At 39.8% G+C, this 20,692-nt stretch overlaps 2 protein-coding genes across 7 annotated transcripts in view; one reads left to right on the top strand and one right to left on the bottom strand.

Moving 5' to 3' along the window:
* nbeal2 (neurobeachin-like 2) overlaps window positions 1–10,350 on the bottom strand; it is a gene marked incomplete at its 3' end in the record, with an annotated part of 35,185 nt that extends 24,835 nt beyond the window's left edge. For all 4 annotated transcript variants that reach the window (XM_079342929.1, XM_079342927.1, XM_079342926.1 and 1 more), the window contains exons 1-7: window positions 9,753–10,350; window positions 2,630–2,718; window positions 2,243–2,407; window positions 1,497–1,578; window positions 1,079–1,191; window positions 865–947; window positions 100–185 (exon numbers count right to left, since the gene is read on the bottom strand). In XM_079342929.1, coding sequence (XP_079199055.1) covers window positions 100–185; window positions 865–947; window positions 1,079–1,191; window positions 1,497–1,578; window positions 2,243–2,407; window positions 2,630–2,718; window positions 9,753–9,827 — 693 coding nt within the window. In that variant the 5' untranslated portion in view covers window positions 9,828–10,350. The remainder of the gene's footprint in view (window positions 1–99; window positions 186–864; window positions 948–1,078; window positions 1,192–1,496; window positions 1,579–2,242; window positions 2,408–2,629; window positions 2,719–9,752) is intronic.
* The window catches only part of ccdc12 (coiled-coil domain containing 12), a 141,894-nt gene extending 122,068 nt beyond the window's left edge, over window positions 1–19,826 (top strand). The window contains exons 1-8 of one of the 3 annotated variants that reach the window (XM_079342946.1): window positions 11,569–11,665; window positions 12,051–12,141; window positions 14,561–14,631; window positions 18,178–18,257; window positions 18,418–18,479; window positions 18,570–18,604; window positions 18,727–18,803; window positions 19,499–19,826. In XM_079342946.1, coding sequence (XP_079199072.1) covers window positions 12,058–12,141; window positions 14,561–14,631; window positions 18,178–18,257; window positions 18,418–18,479; window positions 18,570–18,604; window positions 18,727–18,803; window positions 19,499–19,578 — 489 coding nt within the window. In that variant the 5' untranslated portion in view covers window positions 11,569–11,665; window positions 12,051–12,057 and the 3' untranslated portion in view covers window positions 19,579–19,826. Of the gene's footprint in view, window positions 1–11,568; window positions 11,666–11,996; window positions 12,142–14,560; window positions 14,632–18,177; window positions 18,258–18,417; window positions 18,480–18,569; window positions 18,605–18,726; window positions 18,804–19,498 lie in introns of those variants that run through there. The other 2 variants (XM_079342944.1, XM_079342945.1) reach the window with 2 other exon arrangements.
* The last annotated feature ends 866 nt before the right edge of the window (window positions 19,827–20,692 follow it).

A 20,692-nucleotide genomic window follows, 5' to 3' on the forward strand; every position in this document is an offset into this window, starting at 1 on the left:
CAGTCACTTGTTAGAAACTATTTGTAGTGTAGCAGGAGTTGTGTTTTTACACACTGTGGAATAATCAATGATGAATAGCACAGATATATGGGGAATGACCTTCGCTCCACTGATGACAGCACCCTGGAGATGAACCAATCTGAGTGTTAGGAGATCTGGGATCTGCTCGCTTTCCTGGAAACTTTCTGTGAGCATGCATAAGACAATGTCATGCAACACAAGCAATCATTTGACAACAATGCAGAAAAAATGCACACATTGCTAGCTAAATAGCATTCTAAAAAATTGCAGTTTGGTCTTATTCCAGTCTCTGCAGTTTTATTCTTTCCTTTTTGAATGAATAAGAAAAATAGATACAAGAAAATCAGTTCAATTAAACTGAGATCTAATGAAAAAAACCCAAACCATTACACCTTTCTGGGAAGTGACACAAGCCTGATCCATGCTAATCAGCCTGGTATTTCACAATCGGCTCTTAACAAACGCAGCTTCTGTTACAGAATAATCCTCCAAAATGTGGACATACTGAAGCTTGCCAAAACTGAGATTAACCCAGTGGTTTACAGATGAAATACTTCTGATCAAATAGGCTTCTATGATTTGAAACACCAGATCAAACCTTGACAACCCAGAAGCTGAATATCTCGGATTTTAGAGCAAACCTTAGCTTCCCACTGACCTATATGACTTGTTTGTTCTTTTTCATAACAGGAAACAATATAAGAATGATTTAAAATTCGGTTCGGAGAAAACGAAAGGTCTGACTGATCTTGTGTTGACTAATGTTGTGTTGTAGCAGCGGTGGGTTTGATTCTTGTGGTATGTAAGGTCTGACAGAGATCAGTTGTGAAGGGAGTGTCTCACCATGGAAGAGAGCAGGCAACTCCTCTGGCAGGGTGAGCGGGGAGAACTTATACTTGTTCCTCTCCAGCAAGCTCACCTCCTCCCTAAAACACACAAAGCCCAAAGGTTGGGCAAGATGTTAAATGCATACGATAGTTTGTCAGTCTTCGTGGTTATTTTCCACATCCCACACATTCACACAGGGGATCTGCAGGTTTCAGCAGCACACACTCACCCGTCCAGGCGTCTCCTCCACGTCTGATAAGGGTCAAATAGACTCTCACATAGCACAAGGCCGTACTGCACAACCAACTCCAATGAGGACTGCTCCCCTTGTCCCTTTTTTAGCTGACGAATATGTACAAAATTATAGTTTAGAACATGTTCATTTAGCACAGATTTGTGTGATTTTAAATATTTAATAAAAACCAATAATGTGAAAAGAAATGTCAAGTATGCAACCTGCTCTTCAGTTTAAAGCTCAGTCTAAGGATAAGACATACTGTCAACTGTCTCCCTACTGTGTAAAACATGTACGCATAGTTTTGTTAAAATGGCAAATGATAATCTTCTGGGAAAGCTTTGGAGCCGAACACAAACATGAATCCCTAACATCGCTTTTCCATTTAAGCTTCAGTTTATAATGACATTACCTGGTCAATACAGTAACTCAGAAGCTTAATGGTTTCAAACACAAAACCAGGGGTCTTGTCTGGGTCAATGTTCTCCATGTTCCTAGAGATGGAGAAAACACTTGTTAAATTCAGTGTTGAGAACAGGATGACCTTCTTAGAAAGAAAGCTGAACAAACAGTTGATGCACAGAGAGTACAGGCCAACTTCCTGTGAAAGCCTTGCCTGCACATTTTAGTCATCACATATTGCAAATTCTGATAGTAAAAATAAAGCCTATTTTTAGATGGCTTCCCATTATACAACTAAAATATCCAGCACAGAAAAAGCCAAATATACCACATTATGTCAACAAAATCTGTATTCAGAAATGTCCTTAATATTGTTTATTCCTTATTTAGCCGAATAATAAAAACTTTTAAATTTATATTGTATTATTGATTTATGATTATTGTTATTATAAGCACAAATAGTAGTAGACAAATAAATAAAGGTTTTTAGGGTATTATCAGTATTATCATTGATACTGTCATCATAATTATCATTATAGCATTATTATTAGTATCATCATTATTAGTTTTATTTCTGAAGAAGAATTAGGAAATGTTTCAGCTGGAGAGTTTGTACAGTACTTCATCTCCTTATTAATTACATTAATCTGCTGGTTATTGTGACTGTAACATCATCTCTACTTGATTTCAGTGGCCCACCAGTCCTATGTGTTCCATGGTTACAGTTATGTGTATATGCAGTACCGGGGCCCTCACCTGCACACAATGATGAAGAACTTGATGAGGAGCAGTGGGTGAGGAGTGCTGCCGTTTTGCTTGGTGCTGGCGGTGAGGTGTACCGCGCTGTGCCATAGTTGGGTGCTGAGGAACAGCAGGACATCCCTGGGGAGCAGGGGCACCTCGGCGCTGCACTCCTCCAGCCTGGTATGACGAAGAGGAGGAGGAGGAGGAGGTGGAGGAGGAGAGATTGGAAGATAGAATAGGGGAGCAAGTAGCACAGAGGTAGAGCGTTTACACAAAACATAAACATGCCAAAATGGTATCTCTACAGGAGGTCAAAAGTCCTCCTGCTTTAAGGAATGAGAGCTGGTGGGAGCGTTTTGCTATGTGGTGTTTGTAAAATAAATAACCGTAACAACTAACCTCCGTGGCTCCAGTGACTGCACATCAATGAGCCTCTCAAAGGACGACACGAATGCCTCCAGCCACTGCTGCAGATAACCCACATCTTTCTGTAGGGGGGGAAGTGAAAAGAACACATACAACAGTGTGAGTTAACTTTACTTGAGGAAAATAATGTGCCCCTGAACATGACCTTTGGTTGTGCTAAGTTCTTGTAAAAGTATCAAAAAAAAAAAAAAAAAGGTTAAGCATTTTACTGTGACACACTGTGGCTACAAAACATTGCAGCAACTAAACCATGTGATCTGTTTTTGAAACAGGATGTTGCATAGAGATTAACATACAGAGAGGAACACATGAGCCGAAAAACAGGTAGGTTAAAATCTGCATAGTCCCCTTTTTTTTTAAACCGACATTTTCATTGTAAAATTCAAAAAAACAAGTTCTACAAGTTTGTATGCAGCACACACGAAAATAAATCTAGATAAGGCAAAAGACATTCCTGCATTAGAGCATGCTTTATAATATCATTTAAGAGAGTTTCAATTGTGCACAGATGTTTACATACAGCAACCATTATCTCAGCTGTAATCAGCATCTACAGAGCAACATATCCTGCCACTCTTCCCCCTGAACGTCACTCTCTGTACTTCACATAGACCAAAGAACAAGAATGAAAAACACAGGTCACCACCAGAGAACTAATTAATTCCTTCCCCGCCAGATATTCCTTTTAAAGAAAGCCAGAGACATATTTATATGGCCTCTGATGATTAATACAAGTAGTGCTAAACACTTAGTACGTTTAGAACTGCTCCTTCATGTTCTCTGTGATGGAAGAAGTTGAATGTTTACTTTTGCAGAGAGCGCTAAAAGCAGTTTTTTTCTGAGTTTTGCCACACAGTTTGGTAAAGCAGACACTCTGAACGAGGACACGAGTTGTTCCAGACTGACTGACTCATTACACACAAATAACATCCAGCAGCGTAAACAGCACATGGTACAACAATCGGTCAGGTACTTCCTCTTAGTCTGCAAGCAAATGAGCGAAAAATGTGGTGATGCAGTTGATGTCGATAACTTTAAAAGCTGCACAGGGACAAAGAATGCAAGCACAGAACTTTAACATGCATACTGTAACTTCATGCTCCAGATCAATGCATGTCTAATGTGAAGCTAATTGAAACAGTCCCTTGACTTCGAGAATTCAAAACGTAATGCAGTAAGTTAACTCTCAAAATGCATGAATAGCCATGTTTTCTCTAATCTTACATTAAATGTTAAATGTACATTACCAACTGGCAGTGACTTGTGGGCCAGTCCATCTCTCATTGTACGAGGCTGAGCAGGGTGCCAGGCTCCTGTGAACCCGGTCTCAGATAAAACTTTCAGTGTTGTTTCTCAACCAGCAACTCAGGAGCTGCACATCAGCTTCTGACACGCTGCTTTCTTGTCTTCCAACCCCAAGTGAGCAACCAGGAAATGACATGTCACTTTAACAGAAGTTTATTTCCTTCATACTAGGCCTCCACATCAAACCCTTTCCTCCTTTGGTTCCAGTTTTCAGCAGACATAAAAGGGGACGTTATAAAAAATAAAAAATAAACTTCCCATAGCAAGAACAGAAAAACAGAAGCAACAGAAAGATGTTGCAGAACAAAAATACTAGAATTCTGTTTTCTATGTCAGTCCATGATTCACTGGCTCACTTTATAGAGTAATAGAATAAACAATAAAAGGCTGATGCCTTTAAATGTCTTACTGAAAGTGATCATGTACTCCAAAAAAAAAAACAACGGAAAACAAAGTAATTAAAAATAAATAAAAGAATGACAGTTATCACACAAGTCTATGAATGTCCCTTGTTAATACAGAATGAAACGGACATCCAATGTGAGGATAAGTGGAAGATCCAGAGGAGCGTGGCCAGGGATTGCTACGGCCACCCTAGAAATAGGATTTGCCACTACAGTGGCCACCCCAAAATCCAAACTATGATGGACTATGTGCCTTTCAGAGTCAGTTCCTCAAAATCAACTATTTGTGTTTCGAAAGGCAGTAAGTAGCTTTCTTTGCATTTCCATAGGGTTCATTTTATTTTGTGTTACTTTAAATAGTGGTTTTCTTTTAAACTATTGCAGAATTAGGACAATAAGATGAATATGTTATCAATCTGTTGTGTTAATCATGAGTTAACACTTTCAGGCCACCCCTGCATAACCAAATTGTGCAACCCCTGTCAATGAAAGTCTGGCTCTGCCACTGACGAGGATGGACAAAAACATTTTGTTTTAGCTACGCCCTTTAAGCTTTGTTTTACGGTCCTTTACAATAGGAAATAGCTGAACGACTGGAACCTCCCAAACTGAGAATAACAAAAGATTTATAGGCTGACAGTAAGTGTGCCTTGGTGTTGTAGATGATGATGCTCACGGTGACGTCATTACATCTGTCTACTGAAGTTCATGATGTACAAAGAAACACATTAATGACGGTCCTTTTTTTTTATTTTATTTTTTTATTTTGACATACTTTATTAATCCCTGAGGGAAATTAACACAGTTATTTTTTAGGGACCTGAATCACACACAGACACACACACACACACACACGCACACACGCACAAACAGAACCGGCAACCCTCAGGTTCCCAACCCAAGTCCCTGCGGACTGAGCTGGTGCCGCCCTTATTAATTAAATGACACGTATTGGAATTTACAACTATGTGTGATGACAGCCTTTAGATTTAAACCAAGCATGACTCAATAAAGCCGGTGTACTCGTCTTTACGGTTTTTATGGGATAGGAAGTGTAATCTTTCTGTTCCTTGTCGAGAAAACAAGTCAGGTATTTAGCGTGTCATAAAAAGAGAGAGTGAGATCACAAATGGGAAGTGAATTTTGGGAAGTGCATCTGCACTCAAATGAGCTGCAACACCTGGTATACCCTGCTATAAATATGTCCTTGGAACATCATTTTAAAAACTACAAGTCGTCATCTTTCAGACACATTCTTTGCTCAACTTTTCCCTCAGCATCACTTGTGGATTTCTTCAAAAAAGAAAAGTTAAAGCACGAGAAGACACTAGATAAGAACAGATGTCAAACCAACCGTGAGGCACTGATCTCTATAAACTGTGTCATGTATCTCTGCTCTCTCTGCACATGGCCAGGCAGCTGTGCCGCTCTCTACTGCTTGGCATTCTGCTTTGCTCCAGCTTCCTGCACGAGTGAAAGCAAAGAGCACTTTGATTTTTCCTGCTTGGCCCTTCTGTTGGTAAACAGGGGAGAGGGAGGCGCACCAGGGAATTCAATCACAGGGCACACAGGAGAGTCACAGTGAGCTGCAGGGATGCTGTTGTTACATCTCTGGGTCCTGAGCATACATCATATGAATCATAGCATGATCATACTTGAGACACATAAACAGCACAAAGCCTGATGGAATGGAAAAAAACTAAAACGAGCTAAATGGCACTTGTTCTGTCTCTATTGTAGGCAGAAGAGTTGGTTTCACAGCTGTGTATGGGTGGCAGTGAGGTTGTCACTGCGGTCCGTTTTCTTCCTCTACAGGCTTAAATTAGTGGCTTCAACAGTCTCTCAAGCTAATGATCACAGGATGATCACAGTTCATTTCTCTGCCAGCCTGACAGAGCGCTGAATAAACACTGTTGTTAAAAAGCTGAGAGGGATGCTTCTTTTATTCTCACTTTCATCCTGAACCATGACATCCAGGAGATTTGCTCAAGTGTGTTGGCTCAGTTATTACAGCACATGGGACTCTGTGTTTTGACCAAATGTGCTAAGTGTACGTTCCAGCTTTGTCATTATTAGAGTTCAGTCGTAGTCACTTAAAAACTGTATAAAAAGGCACATGTTTATTGTTTATCTTGTTTATTATAACTAAATGTGCTAATTTTTCAGTTTCACATAACTTAAAAAAATTCTAAAGTCTAAAAATTGAGAATCTGGCACCAGGGGTTGTTTGTATATTTTGGGCTGAAATATGGACTAACATTGGTGAATAAGGCGGCAAAGTTTTTCAATGTTGACAGTTGTTTAATTTTTTCATTAAACTGTTTGATGTAGTTTCTCTCTCATTCATTTCTGTAAATGGAGTATTGGTGGACTGACATTTTAAGACTTTGGGCCTCGAGAACTTGTTGTTAACATTTGTCATTAAATAAGTAAAACATTTACATTCAATTTAACGACTAAATAAGGGTGATAATTTCTAAATTAACAGTCAAAGTGAGGACTTCGTAAAGCTGCAGCTCCATGCTCGTTGGGATACGAAGGTAAGTTTATTTCATTTATGAAATAACTGATGAAAACTTAAACAAAGTTCAATCTATCTGTATGAATGTATTGTTAGAGAAGAGCAAGCACAGCCAAAAATGATGGACAGGATGAGAAAGGACATGTTACTCTTTCAGTGATTACATCAGGGTCCTCCGTGTGTGTGTAAATCTGTCAGGACTGAGCGCTTCATGAGGGTCTAAAAAACTGTTCTTCCATATCTCAGATGTGAGATATGGAAGCAGAAAGATGAATTTCAAGAGCAGCAAATTAAAAAAAAAGACGGCCTTGATGTTAGACTCTTGGTTTGCTCTGAGCAGTGTTTGGCTTTACTCTCAAAACATGATAACCAAGAAGCATTGAGCGAGCAAACATCATATTTTTATCATTTCAACACCGGTCCTTACAGCTCTACATGATGAAATAAATGCATCGATGTAGAACTATAATATTGCAGATTACATAAGAGCAAATCATCTACTCACTGGTCTAACCAAAAAGGGAACACTCTCCATTTCTCTATCCCTGCCTGTCTGTTGGATGTGAACAGAAAGTGTCTCGTTTTTATCTGACGATGGCTCTCAAACATCATACACCAGTCCTGAACCTCAGCTGAGCTAAGTATCTTGCACGAGGTGTGTGATTTCTTGCACAATAAGAGGAAGCTGAGCTCTTTTATCACTGACAAGCCTGAGCAAGTTTTGCTTTCTTGCTGCAAAAACGATTGCTGAGATATGTCGTGTAACACAAACATGTTGGAATCGTTGTAAGGATTCATGACACTTTAAAGTCACATGTACATGGATAGTATATATAAAAAGGATATTTACAGGATTTTGCACTAACACAGTGAGGTTAAAGATGTTGGGGGGAAAAAATGAAACAGCCATAAACAGTAATGAAAAAGTTTGATGATAAACTATAAACAGCAGAGGCAAGTCAGTCAAGAAATATTTACAGACTTAAATTCAGATGCGCTGCGTGTTAAGACAGCTGCCTGGGTGTGTTACTTGTGAGTCCAACAGAAGGAGTCAGGCCTTTGCCACAAGTAACAAAATGCTCGTTCACAACGCGATCAAAAAGCCCATTAAATAACGCTCAGGTCTTTGCTCCTGTTTGACTCTTTTGGAATCTTGACACAGGCTACGGAGTCAGAAAACCTGTAAGTCCAAGACGTGAAAGGTTAAAAAAAGTTGACTGTTTGTCAACTTGACTAACAGGCAGACCACAAAAGCAGTGCACACAGTGGTATGTGGATGTGTATAGGAGAGGCAGGTTATTGTTCTCTGAAGTGGTTCGGCTGCCTTTCTGCTGCCTTTTGTGTTCCTCTGAGTCACATCAGGTGGTGACGTTTAATACTAGGCTCCATACAGGCAGGTCATTTGCACACAGGCAAATCCGACTCGCAAGAAAATTTGAAATCTGTCTGTTAGTCCTTGCTGGTAAATGTGTAGAGTTATAACATTTGTTTCTTAAGCTCTGAGAGTAAATAACTAAGAGTCATTAAGAAGCTTGAAAGACATGCTCTCACGTGTGGTTGATAGCTGTCAGTCAGATTTAAAACATACACACACTCAAACACTCAATGTCTTTTTCTGGTTGTTACAATTTGTTTTGTTATGTACCAAAAGACTGGGGCAACAGTATGGAGGTTAAGGTCTAAGGCATGGAGTAAAAGGGGCAGATTATTAACCACAATGACTGCGTTGATGGTGAATGCTGTAAGATGTGATAGCGTTCATTTGTGACACTGTTGCACTAATGGCATTTCTGCAGGAATTGAGGCATTTCCCTCTTCCCTGTTTAACATATTTTGAGAGGTTTGTCAATGGTGAATATGCTTAAATTGAATGAAAAAGAAAAAAATACAGATACATTATACACATACATAAAGATATATATTCTCCCACATATTCTTGGGAGAGAAACCAACACTGATCATCTTCAGAAAGCTGTCTTTATGGCACAGAGTGAACAACACAGCGCATGCAAACTTGGAAAGAAATCATGTCTTGTTTTCTCCATCCTCAGGCATGGAAGCAGATTGCACACACATTAAATAGTAATAATTATTCTCAGACATCATTCCATCCGTCTCAATGAGGCAAACATAACCCTAACAGTTTTAATGGTTATTACTAAGACATTGCACCTTCATGAATAGCAAAAGACGAGATGCTTTCACACCCACGAAGGAGTCATGTTTAAGACCTAAATACTGACAAAGCAATTTAATCATTAGATTTGAATATGAACTAATTTTGGTTTTAACACCACAGAGAAAAGCACATATGGATTCTCATTTGCTATCAGATTAAACTAATGTGAATTGTGCTTTAAAACAGGTTCAAGGTGATAAGAGAGAAAAAAGTTCCCTTCTCAATACAAAACAGGCACGATAACTATAATAACTCTATCATGGTTTAAATATGAGGACGCTTTAATAAGGAAGAGCAGCATGGAGGAACAGGAAGTAGCTTCAACACCACCTGCATCGTAGGTACAGCATCAAACATACTCCAATAAGTGTGCATATAAGCCCTAAAGACCGACAGGCTCATTTATGTGTTTCCATTCAGTGAAGAATAGACTCAAAGTGTCGTATAGACTAATAGGATGTGACATCCTTAGCACGCGCAGAGCAATCGCCGCCATAAGGTAGCCTAAATAAACAGCTCAGTGCAAAAACAGGAAAAAAACAACCTACTTCCTTGTGAACCGTTTCCAAACAAACGCCAAAGACATTTATCATGCGTTTATCGCCTCATGTTATAAAGTTCAGACAAGGAGCTGCTGCCACAACAGGTGTCACCGTCAGCTCGCTCAACTCTTCCGCACTCACTCACCTTCGTGTAGTATAACATCCACAGCTCGTACAGCCTCTCCTTCGATGCCATCCCACCACCCTTGTGGTTGCTCATTATTATTTTTTTTTAGGTTTTTAATAAATCATGAAAGTGGTTAATGTAAGAGCCAGCGTTGTTTGAAGTTGTTTCCCGAAGGCAGCAGCAGCAGCAGCAGCAGCAGCAGGACGCGGCACGCTGCTCCCGTGAACCATTCCTGCAAATAATCCACACTAAAGTGTTTTTCTCTGTCGCCACACGCAAAGTTATCAGAGAGACGTCAAAAAGCCAAACATGCCGGTGTGACTGTGGCAAAGGTGCGATCACTGTCGGAATGGTAAAATCAGGAAAAGAAATGCGTGGAAATGCATGTCTGGAGAAACACCCATGTCCGTGTTTATATGGAGCTTGACGCTGACTGATTCCTATTGGAGAGAGTTCCCACGGAAACGACACATGCCATCCGCTCAGAAAGCAATAAGTGACTGCTCACACACTCAGAGTGGAGGTGTGCTGACCTCTGCGTGCAAGTAATCATTCACTAGTGTCTGACTGACTGTGTTAAAAGACAAGAAACAGGAGTTGATAGATCCTTCTCACAGGTAGGCTGATGTTCTTAAAGACACACACACACCCACAAACACACGAATGCAACTGGAGTCTTGGTCTTTGTAGATTCATTAAAACAGTAATTCAATTCAATTTTATTTCTATAGCACATTTCATACAAACGTAAACCCGATGTGCTTTACAGAAGACAAAGATAAACACACAAACAGAATACAATCTCATTGAAAATAATAAACAAAACAAGCATAAACAAAACAGACAAAGATAAATTAGCAGCCAAAGGCACGAGAGATAAGCAATGTTTTAAAAAGAACTTAGATTTTCTACAGACCTCAGATCAACATGTAGTTTATTGCATAAAAATACCCCATGGTGACAAAATGCACCTAGACATGATACAGGTTTATACTTTATTATTGTAACAAACACAAGTAGCTGAACACTACACAGGCCTAGGCCCAAGTGCAACTGGTCATAGTTTACTGAATAACAAGTCCTGTTTTTCAACTCACAACTTCAGAATCGAACAGTTACTTAATGTATAATAACCTTACTCTGTTATAATATTACTGATTTTAATCAAAGACACTTAAAAACTGAAGGACCTGTATGAGTAAAAAGACTCACCTTACAAAGATCAAAACTCTTTGTCAAGTGTACACTGGAAAATCCAAACTACCCATGATGAAGAGTTGTCCCTTCATCCCTCTCAGAATATTCACTTATACTAAGTATTTCGATGTTATAAGAGGGCCTGGTGGTGTTTGTCTTATAACAATGTAAGTCTACATAGGGCAACAGCATAATATTTTATCGTAGTACAAGTCTCTTCACATACATTTACATTTTTGTTGTTGTAGTATAAGACACAGTTACCCTTCCCTCGGGATCAATAAAGTATCTATCTATTTACCAAGTATTGGTTCTATTTTTATCTTGATTTTTTTTTTAGCCAATTTGGAAAAACATCTTAGAAAGTGTAATCTGCTCTTTATTAACTCTCAAGCTGAAGCTAAATGATGTGTCTATTGTATTAAATTGATGGTTCACATTATGGCAGCTTGATTTATTTAGGCTAACACTGTAGGATATGGAGGTAGGTCTACACTCTAAAGTGTAAATTAATGTGAGGTCTTTTTATAGTTGATCTGTTAACCTTTTGAGCATCTACAACTAAACCAGGTTTATGTGATCACACGTGAAATTGTTCAGTAATGACAAAGGGAAGCTCGAGGCAGCTGTATTACCATGGCAACGGCCTACATTCCGAATCAGGACCTGACATTGGGACTATCAACAGGCGGGCATTGTGCGAGTCTATATTATGTATTCAACATGATGTAAAGGTCAGTTATTAGAACATAAGTAGGTCTGAATAGGCTGATCAGATCAATTAGTCAGTCAAACAAAACAAACTAAAACAAACAAAGCTTCTGAAAGTAAAATACAGTCTTGCAGTCAATCTATTATAAGTGTATACGTGCTTAGAATGTGGAAAATCTAACTTTTTGAAGTAGGAATTTAATTTTAATATAACGATGCTTAAAATCAAATAAAGCTATTAAAATGATTTTCAACAAAATTGTAAACAAAACACAAGTACATCACATGATCAGGAAACAGGTCAATACAATCAATGTGCTCGACAGTCGATTTTAACTCCCTCGTTCACTTCAGTCAGGACGGTTAATGGATCTCAGAGTAGAGCGAGAAGCGTGTGTGTGTGTCTAGACTAAACATGGAGAGAAACGTTGGGTCATTGCAAGAGCAGGCTCTGAAGAGGAAAGAGAGACTAAAGGCACTTCGAGAAAAACAACTTCATGTAAGTTTCTTGTCTGTGTACGTGTGGTTTGAAGTGAAATCTAAGAAGGAGCAAACACTTTGTGCGCGAGGTAACGTCAGCTAGCTTAGCTTGTTGCTAACGTTAGCAAAGTACTGAAAGTTAGCTAAATAATCAAAACATAGGTTGATGCTACCATGGAGAACATTATTTTAGATATATCTGCGTCATATTAATGATTGATTAATGACTGTTCATCGTAATCGGAGCTGAAGTCATATCGTGTTGTTTGTATGAAGGTGTCGTGTTATGAATGATAAAAGCTATAAAATAATCCTTAATTCATCTCGTGTTACAGCAGCAAAGCAGGTTAGCAAAAGAAAATCACACAGTGCAAAATTAAATTACATAAAAAATATGTATCAAAAACTAGTTAAAAAGATCCAGTAACTTAAGCCTGTATAAACTCTATTAGTCACACAGTGCATAGAATGAACATGTTGTTGCACAATTGGTCCCATGAACTATTATTGCAAATAAAAGTACAAATAAGATCAGGTGACATCTTATAACATTATTTTTGCACATTATGAAAGGATCTCTGCTGCACCAGTGTGAAGGGATGTTTCTGTCAAAATGTGTCTCTTGCTTAGTAGCCTATTTAATGACTAAAACACTTTTGTAAGAGACTGTAAGAGTAAATGGCAGGTAGCCCAGTTCATTTGCCATAAACACAGATAATCATGAAGTCCTGGAGTTTCAAATGGTTATCATCGGACAAGCTTCCTGAAGAATCTTTAAAGCTGTTTTAAAAGTTCTTTGAAATGCTGGATGTATTTTCCGGGGTTTTTTAAGCTCTGTTCTGCAGAGTTCGCCACAAACCCAGATAAGCTGGGATGTGATTCAGCGTCTGAACCATTATACAATACTTGTATCTTTATACAGAATCTGAAAAGGTGAATAACTAACAGAGATGATCTCGTTTACACTCAATGAAACACTCGCACTCGAATATCGTCATTAAAAAGATCATGCATTTTACAAGAGGCCATAAAGTATAACTGACTTAATTCATTATTGATCAGCTCACTGAATTATTTAGACTGTAACCTCTGTGAGTAAAATGTTCTTCATTCAAACTTTAAAAATCATAAGTAGGTTAAAGTAGAGTCTCAGTTTCTAGTCGGTGCTTTCTAGTGATTTCTAATTTTTTCTTGTGGCCAAAATAAGACAACAAACAATTTTATTCATTTACCACAAATGATGAAGCCTTCAGACGAAAAGAGCGACCCAGCATGCGGCATAACTTAAAGATTTTGTCTTCATGATGGCGGGTCGCCCAGCCCTGCTGCTCTCTACGTGCTACATAGTTGAGTTTAATTTATGAAGATCCTGGCTGTGCCATTTTACAACTTCAAACCTACATAACTCTCAGTAGGGTTATGAACACATCGGGGTTATGTATCGTGGAGCTCCATTCCTGCTTGTTTTAAACACAACTGTTCTGTAGTGCACAGTGTATGTTTAGCCATGGTGTGCCACTGAATCACTTTTTTCTTATTTTGGCAGAAAAGAGAGAAGGGAAAACCCCGAGTTATGTGCATCAGAAGATGTTAAAAACTGAGAATGGTAATCTGTTTGGAGCCAGTATTGCCCACTGTACTTGTAGTAATAATTCCAGATAGATGCACACACCCTTTGTGTGGATTTATAAAGTAGTAAGGGTTGGTTTCTTTGCAGCAAAGTTTCAGCTGATTCTCAATAGAGCCTCAATAGAGCTCTCAGTGTCATTCAACATTAAACATTACAGTCACTGTGTGTAAAGTCTTCATTCAACAGGAAATCCTGGTCACTGAGCACGTCTCTGTTTTCACAGTAAGACCAGAACGTGTGTTTTTATGAAGCTGGAGTTCAAACCGAGACAAAGCGGCTTTGCTAACCATTTTTTGATAAACGACTGTTGACATTCCTGAAGCTCTGGGTTGTTTCCCTTTTGCTGCACGCTTCAGAGTGAGCCAGTCGACTGAATTGTTCTAGCAGGTGGACAGGAAGCCTCTTCAGGAAAATGCAAGATGGGAGGGGTTCGATTGTCATTGTTTGCCACTGTTCCCTCGGCGTCAATATGATCTTTTTTTGAATTTCTACAAGGCTTTTTTTTTTATCATTTAGTTTGCTCCTTTTTTTTTTTTTTTTTTTTTGGGGGGGGGGCCTACCTCATCGCTTAGATAGAAAAGTGTCCAGAATAATAAAGCTGGAGAACATTTTGATGTGTTTGAACTGTTGAAATGTCTTGTCTTGTGCATAAACTGTAACTTCTCTGAAATGGTTCACATTTCAAATGTTTGTTTGTTGTTGTTTTTTTCTGCCTTTGTCTTGTGTCAATGTCAGTGTTCATGTAAAGTCACTACAACAGAACACAGAACTGTGTGCTTTAACAATTCCTGTTGTGATATATCGACAGGGGCAAGGGGAGGATGGAGAACCAGAAAGAAAAAAGGCCTCACTACAGGAGGAGGCTTCTGAGAGGCACAGGTTAGTTCACACACACACCAAACTAAATGTTTAAAAAAAAAAAAAAAAAAAAACTGAACTGAAACTGATCTGGAAGTATATCATCACAACATCAGATCATGTATCTGGACACCATCTGTTTGTACAAGTGAGCCTGTCTCGATTCAGGTTGTGACACTGCGTGAGTGTTTACGCTGTGCTGGATGCCAGCCCCGTGTTAATAGCTGCTCAAATATCCCACAGCTCACTCAACTGTGTGTCTTAGTTATTAGGAAGGAGCAGCTATCTTTCCTGTCCTACAGGAGCTTTTTTTTTTCCATTGTTTATATTTAATGACTTTGAACTGACAGCACTGAGGGAGTGCCGCTGTTTTTCCTCCAGTCCAACAGGACAGATCTCTCTCCTCTCTCTCCTCTCAGAGTTTGAAGGCTTCATATAGACAGTGTTTGTCAGTGAAGATAAAGGTCGGTGTTGGCTGTACTTTTTATTTAGTCTGAGGTCTGTTAAGTCAAGACTCACATTTGTAGCAGGGTGGGAGTGTCGTGTGTCTTGCGAATGTTATTAAAGTTTCATGGGTGATCGAATTGCCAAACCAAGGCGTGAGGGAAAAACGACATGTTTCCCTTTCAGTTGCTGCTGTTTAAATGAAGGATCAAGATCCGTGGAAACAGTAAAAACCTGAGCAACACTTTTTTTTTTTTTTTTTTGTGTCACACATTCCTGTAAGCATATTCCAGAAACAGGCTCCAAACACAGCATGATGCGTGGCCACATCTTTCTTACGGCTGCTGTCTTTATATAGACGCAAAGGAACGCTTTTATTTGTCAGGGGAATAACAAGTGAAAATACTGACCTATTGAATCTTTAGCGATCTGCGTGACTCGTGTAAAGGTGGATCGTTGTCTGAAGTTCTTTTTTTTTTTTTTCTCTCTCTCAGGTGAAAGGCAGCAGGTAGTTTGATGTCAGTGTAAACATTCAAACACTCTGCTGCAGCTGCAGCTCCTCCTCCACAGGTCACTCTAAACACTTTTGAGTACACTTTTGTCAGCCCTCTGAATTTATCACCGGCTCTCTTTGATGCAACAGTTTGCTTGAAGTGGAAATGTGTAAACACTCGAGTGGCTTGGCAGCATCCAGTGAACAGACAGCTAAGAGAAAAAGAGGTGATGTCAAACTTTGAAGGCATTAAATGGACATGAGCGGGCTGTTGACCCTCTGCGGGACATGTTAACTATGTCGCCATGTTGTTTATGATTATGTTGTTTTAAATAGATGAACAGCTTGTCATTTGCGGGCAGCGATGGCAGAAAAGTTGAGCCTTGATGATCTTCTTTCCTCAGAGGTTGATTTCTAACGATGTTGAGGGATCTGCTCACTATTTGTTTAGCGCCCCCATCAGGTTCAACACGCACACACACACACACACACACACACTTTCTTATGCTTAGACCTTAAATGTTTTTTTTGTTACATCCTTTACATTCTTTGTAATATTTATGGTCCTCGTTTATTTGACACAAGACAAAAAAAGGCGTGCTGAGATTGAAAACTCGTCTCCCAGGTCACAAGCTTTAGAGGAAAAACGTCCACTTAGCACAAAAGATATTCAATGGAATGTTTCCTCCTGATTACTTTGTGCAGTCTCTGTTCACTTCCAGTGTTTTTAATAAATCCATCCCAAGAACACACTTATTGAGAACGGGCTGACGCAGTGACATTAATGCTGCTTTTATTGTCCCAGACTGCGATGTTGTTACTCATGAAGGTGACTCAAAATGGAAAGACATACTGAGACATGCTTCATGTACAACCTTCTTTAAAGCTAAAGATAAAGGCCGTATATCTGTTGATACAACAGCTTGCTTAAAGTGGAAATCTTGTAAACACACTCCAAAGGTTCATCGAACAAGAGTGAAGCCAAACTCTGAAAGAGGAACACCGCTGTATGTAGTCCATAATATACAGAGAGATGTATGTTGAAGCCTATATGACCCTCACTCAGTCTTTGTTCCTCTCTACATAGGCGAGGTCTCTGCTTTTCTCAGCGCCCAGTCGTGTGTGGTTAGAAACACTGATGAGTTCCTTTTTTCAAAGGCTCAGTATCACTCAGCCTGGTCGTCGTCACTTCCTGATGGTTTGTCGATTTATTGTCCGGATTATTTCTTCTTCGGTTATTTCTGAGTCCAGGACTCGATGTTGAAAGAATCACTCTGGTTCTGATCCACAGTTGGATGAGAGGGAAGGCGTTTTAAAAAAAAAAAAAAAGTCAAAGTCCCTGCAAATCTCATCTTGTTTGCTCTCTGATATTTTTGTGGTCATTTCATATTTTATCTGTCATTTCAGTTTTGTTTTTTTTATTCCAGTTTTGTTTCAGGTGTAAATTCCGATGATTTGCAGAAGTAAAGTGTTTAAAAAAACAACAACAACAAAAAAAACGTAGTGTGTGACTCATGTAGACTAGACAGACTAGACTAGATAGAAAAACTGTCCACACATCCTGGTGCAGACTTTTTGAAAGGGGTAAAAGAAGAGGCGTAGGGATTCTATTTAAGGATGAGTGAAGGGCATGTTTAAGATTCAGGAGGCAGAGATGTGTGAACTAGGAGTGGACCTCGGTCCGCAGACGGAACATGACTTGCATTCCTGCCCATACCCGTACAAGGCATGGGTCTGTCTGTTGGCAGCAGAGGGGCATGATGAATGTATCAGCCGTGTATTCTCTCCAGCTTCATCACAAATGCATGCTAAGCTCGCAACAGTTGATGACCGTCTCGGTCAGCGCCTGGTCAGACAATAGTTTACCTCTGACTCTGGACTCTCTCTCTCTGTGTGTGTGTGTGTGTGTGTGTGTGTGTGTGTGTGTGTGTGTGTGTGTGTGTGTGTGTGTGTGTGTGTGTGTGTGTGTGTGTGTGTGTGTGTGTGTGTGTGTGTGTGTGTGTGTGTGTGTGTGTGTGTGTGTGTGTGTGTGTGTGTGTGTGTGTGTGTGTGTGTGTGTGTGTGTGTGTGTGTGTGTGTGTGTGTGTGTGTGTGTGTGTGTGTGTGTGTGTGTGTGTGTGTGTGTGTGTGTGTGTGTGTGTGTGTGTGTGTGTGTGTGTGTGTGTGTGTGTGTGTGTGTGTGTGTGTGTGTGTGTGTGTGTGTGTGTGTGTGTGTGTGTGTGTGTGTGTGTGTGTGATCTGTTGAGATGTCGACCGAAGCTCGCCAAGAATTCCTCAGTGCAGAGATGTGATGAAAGACGGCGTGATTCAACATCAAGGGAAGCATTCCTCAGCTGTTTGCTGCAAGTCTGTGCCCGGGCACAGGTGGGACATGTTAATCACAGGGAATAAAGAGGGACATTATCCCGGCCCCCCGCTAGACATTCGATGTGCAGCTGTGCAGGGTGTGCAGATGGTCTTTTCTGCTGCTCAGTCTCTGGTGCGATATATTTGGCCACACTGCCACCTCCTGGACGTTTGCGAGAGTGTCGTCAGAGAGCACTGCCGACTGGAAACGTACCCTTTATTCTCTCTCATGAGGCCTCCTGGTTTAAAAGTGACAAAACATTCCTCTGAACTTCTTTCCTCAGAGAGCTGAAGCTGAGGAATTACACCCCAGAGGATGAAGAGCTTAAGGAGAGACGGGTGCCCAATGCCAAACCCGCATCAGGTTCGAACTCTTCCATTAGAAAATCCAAACCTTTGGGTGATATTTACGTCGCTGCTCCCTTCTGTTTGTTTTTGATATCAAACTTTCATGATGTAACATCCAGAAAAGTAATACAATCAAACATGGTAAATGACTGATAAGTACTACGCTTTGTTTATAGTGGAGGATAAAGTTAGAGACCAGTTAGAAGCTGCTAATCCTGAGCCCATTATCGAGGAGGTGGTGAGTACTCCTTCCTGCTTAAGTGACGTTTTCTGTGATGAAGTCTCCTGGTCGTAGAATTTGTGTTACTCTTGTCTTTTCTTTCTTTAGGATTTGGCCAACCTTGCCCCAAGAAAACCAGACTGGTAGGACTTTATATATATATATATATATATATAGTTTTTGAACCTGTGTGATGCTTGAATTATATCGAACTGAAGCTGACCTCATTTTGACTCCTATCATTTTATTGTCATTGTGAATGTAGGGATCTAAAGCGTGACGTGGCGAAGAAACTAGAGAAGCTGGAGAGGAGAACACAGAGAGCCATCGCTGAGCTCATCCGTCAGTATTTCTCCTTTTTTTTTTTTTTTTTTAAATCGCTGCTTGTTTCAGACACCTCAGAGACGAGCAAGTCTGGGCTGGGTGTGAATTATCAGGCTAATTGCTTTGAGGTCTCCAGACTCCACTGAGGCTTGACGCCACCTGATAAAATCTGTGGCTGTGATTTCTGCTTTGATGTGTAATACACTATAAATAGCTGCGAAGCTGTCAGGCAGAACACAAAACACCGTTTTACTGCTCGGGTTTCCATCGATTCAATGTATGTACAGTTTGTTTTGTTATGATTTACACATTGATATTGTTTATCATAATACACTAACATTACACAACATACATGTCATACTGTGCATGCAGCCTTTTACAGGGTTTTACTTTGATCACAGTGTTAAGCATTTTGTAGAAAACACTGAAGTTAGATGACTTGTCTGATAATGTTTTCTTATTTTATTAGTTCTTGATTTAGTTAAAGTTGTTTTTGATGTTTCCAAATTCTCAGAATATCACAATGTTTTGAAATCTCAGTATTGTCGTATCGTGACTCCACTGTCGTGATAATGTGGCATCGCGGGGCCTCTGGTGATGTCCCGGCCCTCGTCATGGTCAACAAACAGCATCGAGGTTTAAAGTGTAACAAGTGATTGAAGAATTTATTGAATGAATCCGAGTGATCAGAGAGTTTGTTTTTTTGTTTCCAGGGGATCGTCTGCGAGGCAGCGAGGAGGAGCTGGCTGGTGTGGTGGGCGCGGTAGGAGTGGAGGAAGGAGACTCTGATTGATTCAAAGATGCGAGCGTTTTAAAAGAGAAGGATGGACTGTACTAACACACCTCAGCTGTGCTCAAGGAGAAGGTCACTTTCATCGCTGCAGGGAGGGGAAGGAAGGGTTTCTTTTAGGGTTACAGATCCACTTTGTGTCATTCTGTATTACAGATGGGGATGTAACAGATCACTCTGTTCTTGTGCTCAATGGATAATGTAACTGTCAATGTATTTTTTTATATTTTCAAGTAAACTAATGTGAGTTATGCTTGTGTTTTTTTTGCTTTCATTTAAAATGAAGGATGGGTAATAAGGATTTAATCATCTTCCATTTTGGATCAAATTATTGATTAGTTTATTTTGTGGAAAAATACTTCATAATTGTGAGGAGAAATTTTATTTTTATTTTTTTTCCCCAATTCCTTATAAGGGTTACTGTTCAAAAATCTAAATACTTACTTGCAGCAGCAGCCCAGATCAAATGTGTTTGCCAGCAACACAGCTATAGATGTTCAGATGAGATCTAAAATGTATTAACAGAGTGAGAGTTGTTAATTTTGTTGTTACATGATTCAACCCTTCTGAAAGGAAAGGGTTGGTAGGTTTCTTTCACAATACATGTTTTAAGATTTTGGTTAGTCCATCCTGACAGACATTAATAATTCATGTGCTCTGAAAAGGAACAAAAAATCCATCTGTAAAAACTTTGACCAGTGTCTGCCACAATGTACCAATTTCGATGAACCAATCAGCCTCCATATCTCCCTGCTCGTATTTAACCCCTTGTGCGCACTAGCTCACACTCAACGCACATCACAGATGATGGAGTTTACACTGTGAGTTTACTTACCACTGAATGACACATAAGAGTTTCTATATAATGCAAGCGATAAACTGAGGTCAGCTTCTGGAGCTTCAACAGTCATGCATGTGAGTGAGAGGCGTGGCTTTAGAGGGAGCAAAGAGGGGAGGGGCTGGGTGCAGGCAGAGCACTGAGGGAATGCTACTTTCAAAATCATGCTAGTTTAATACAATTACCAACCCTGCCTTGAATTAACTACATTAGTGATCAAAAAAAGTCTTAGGTGGAATTCTTTTTTTTATCACAGTGCATCCAATAAGGCAAAAAGAC

The sequence above is a fragment of the Symphodus melops genome, assembly GCF_947650265.1.
Source record: "Symphodus melops genome assembly, chromosome: 5".
Lineage (NCBI taxonomy): Eukaryota > Metazoa > Chordata > Actinopteri > Labriformes > Labridae > Symphodus > Symphodus melops.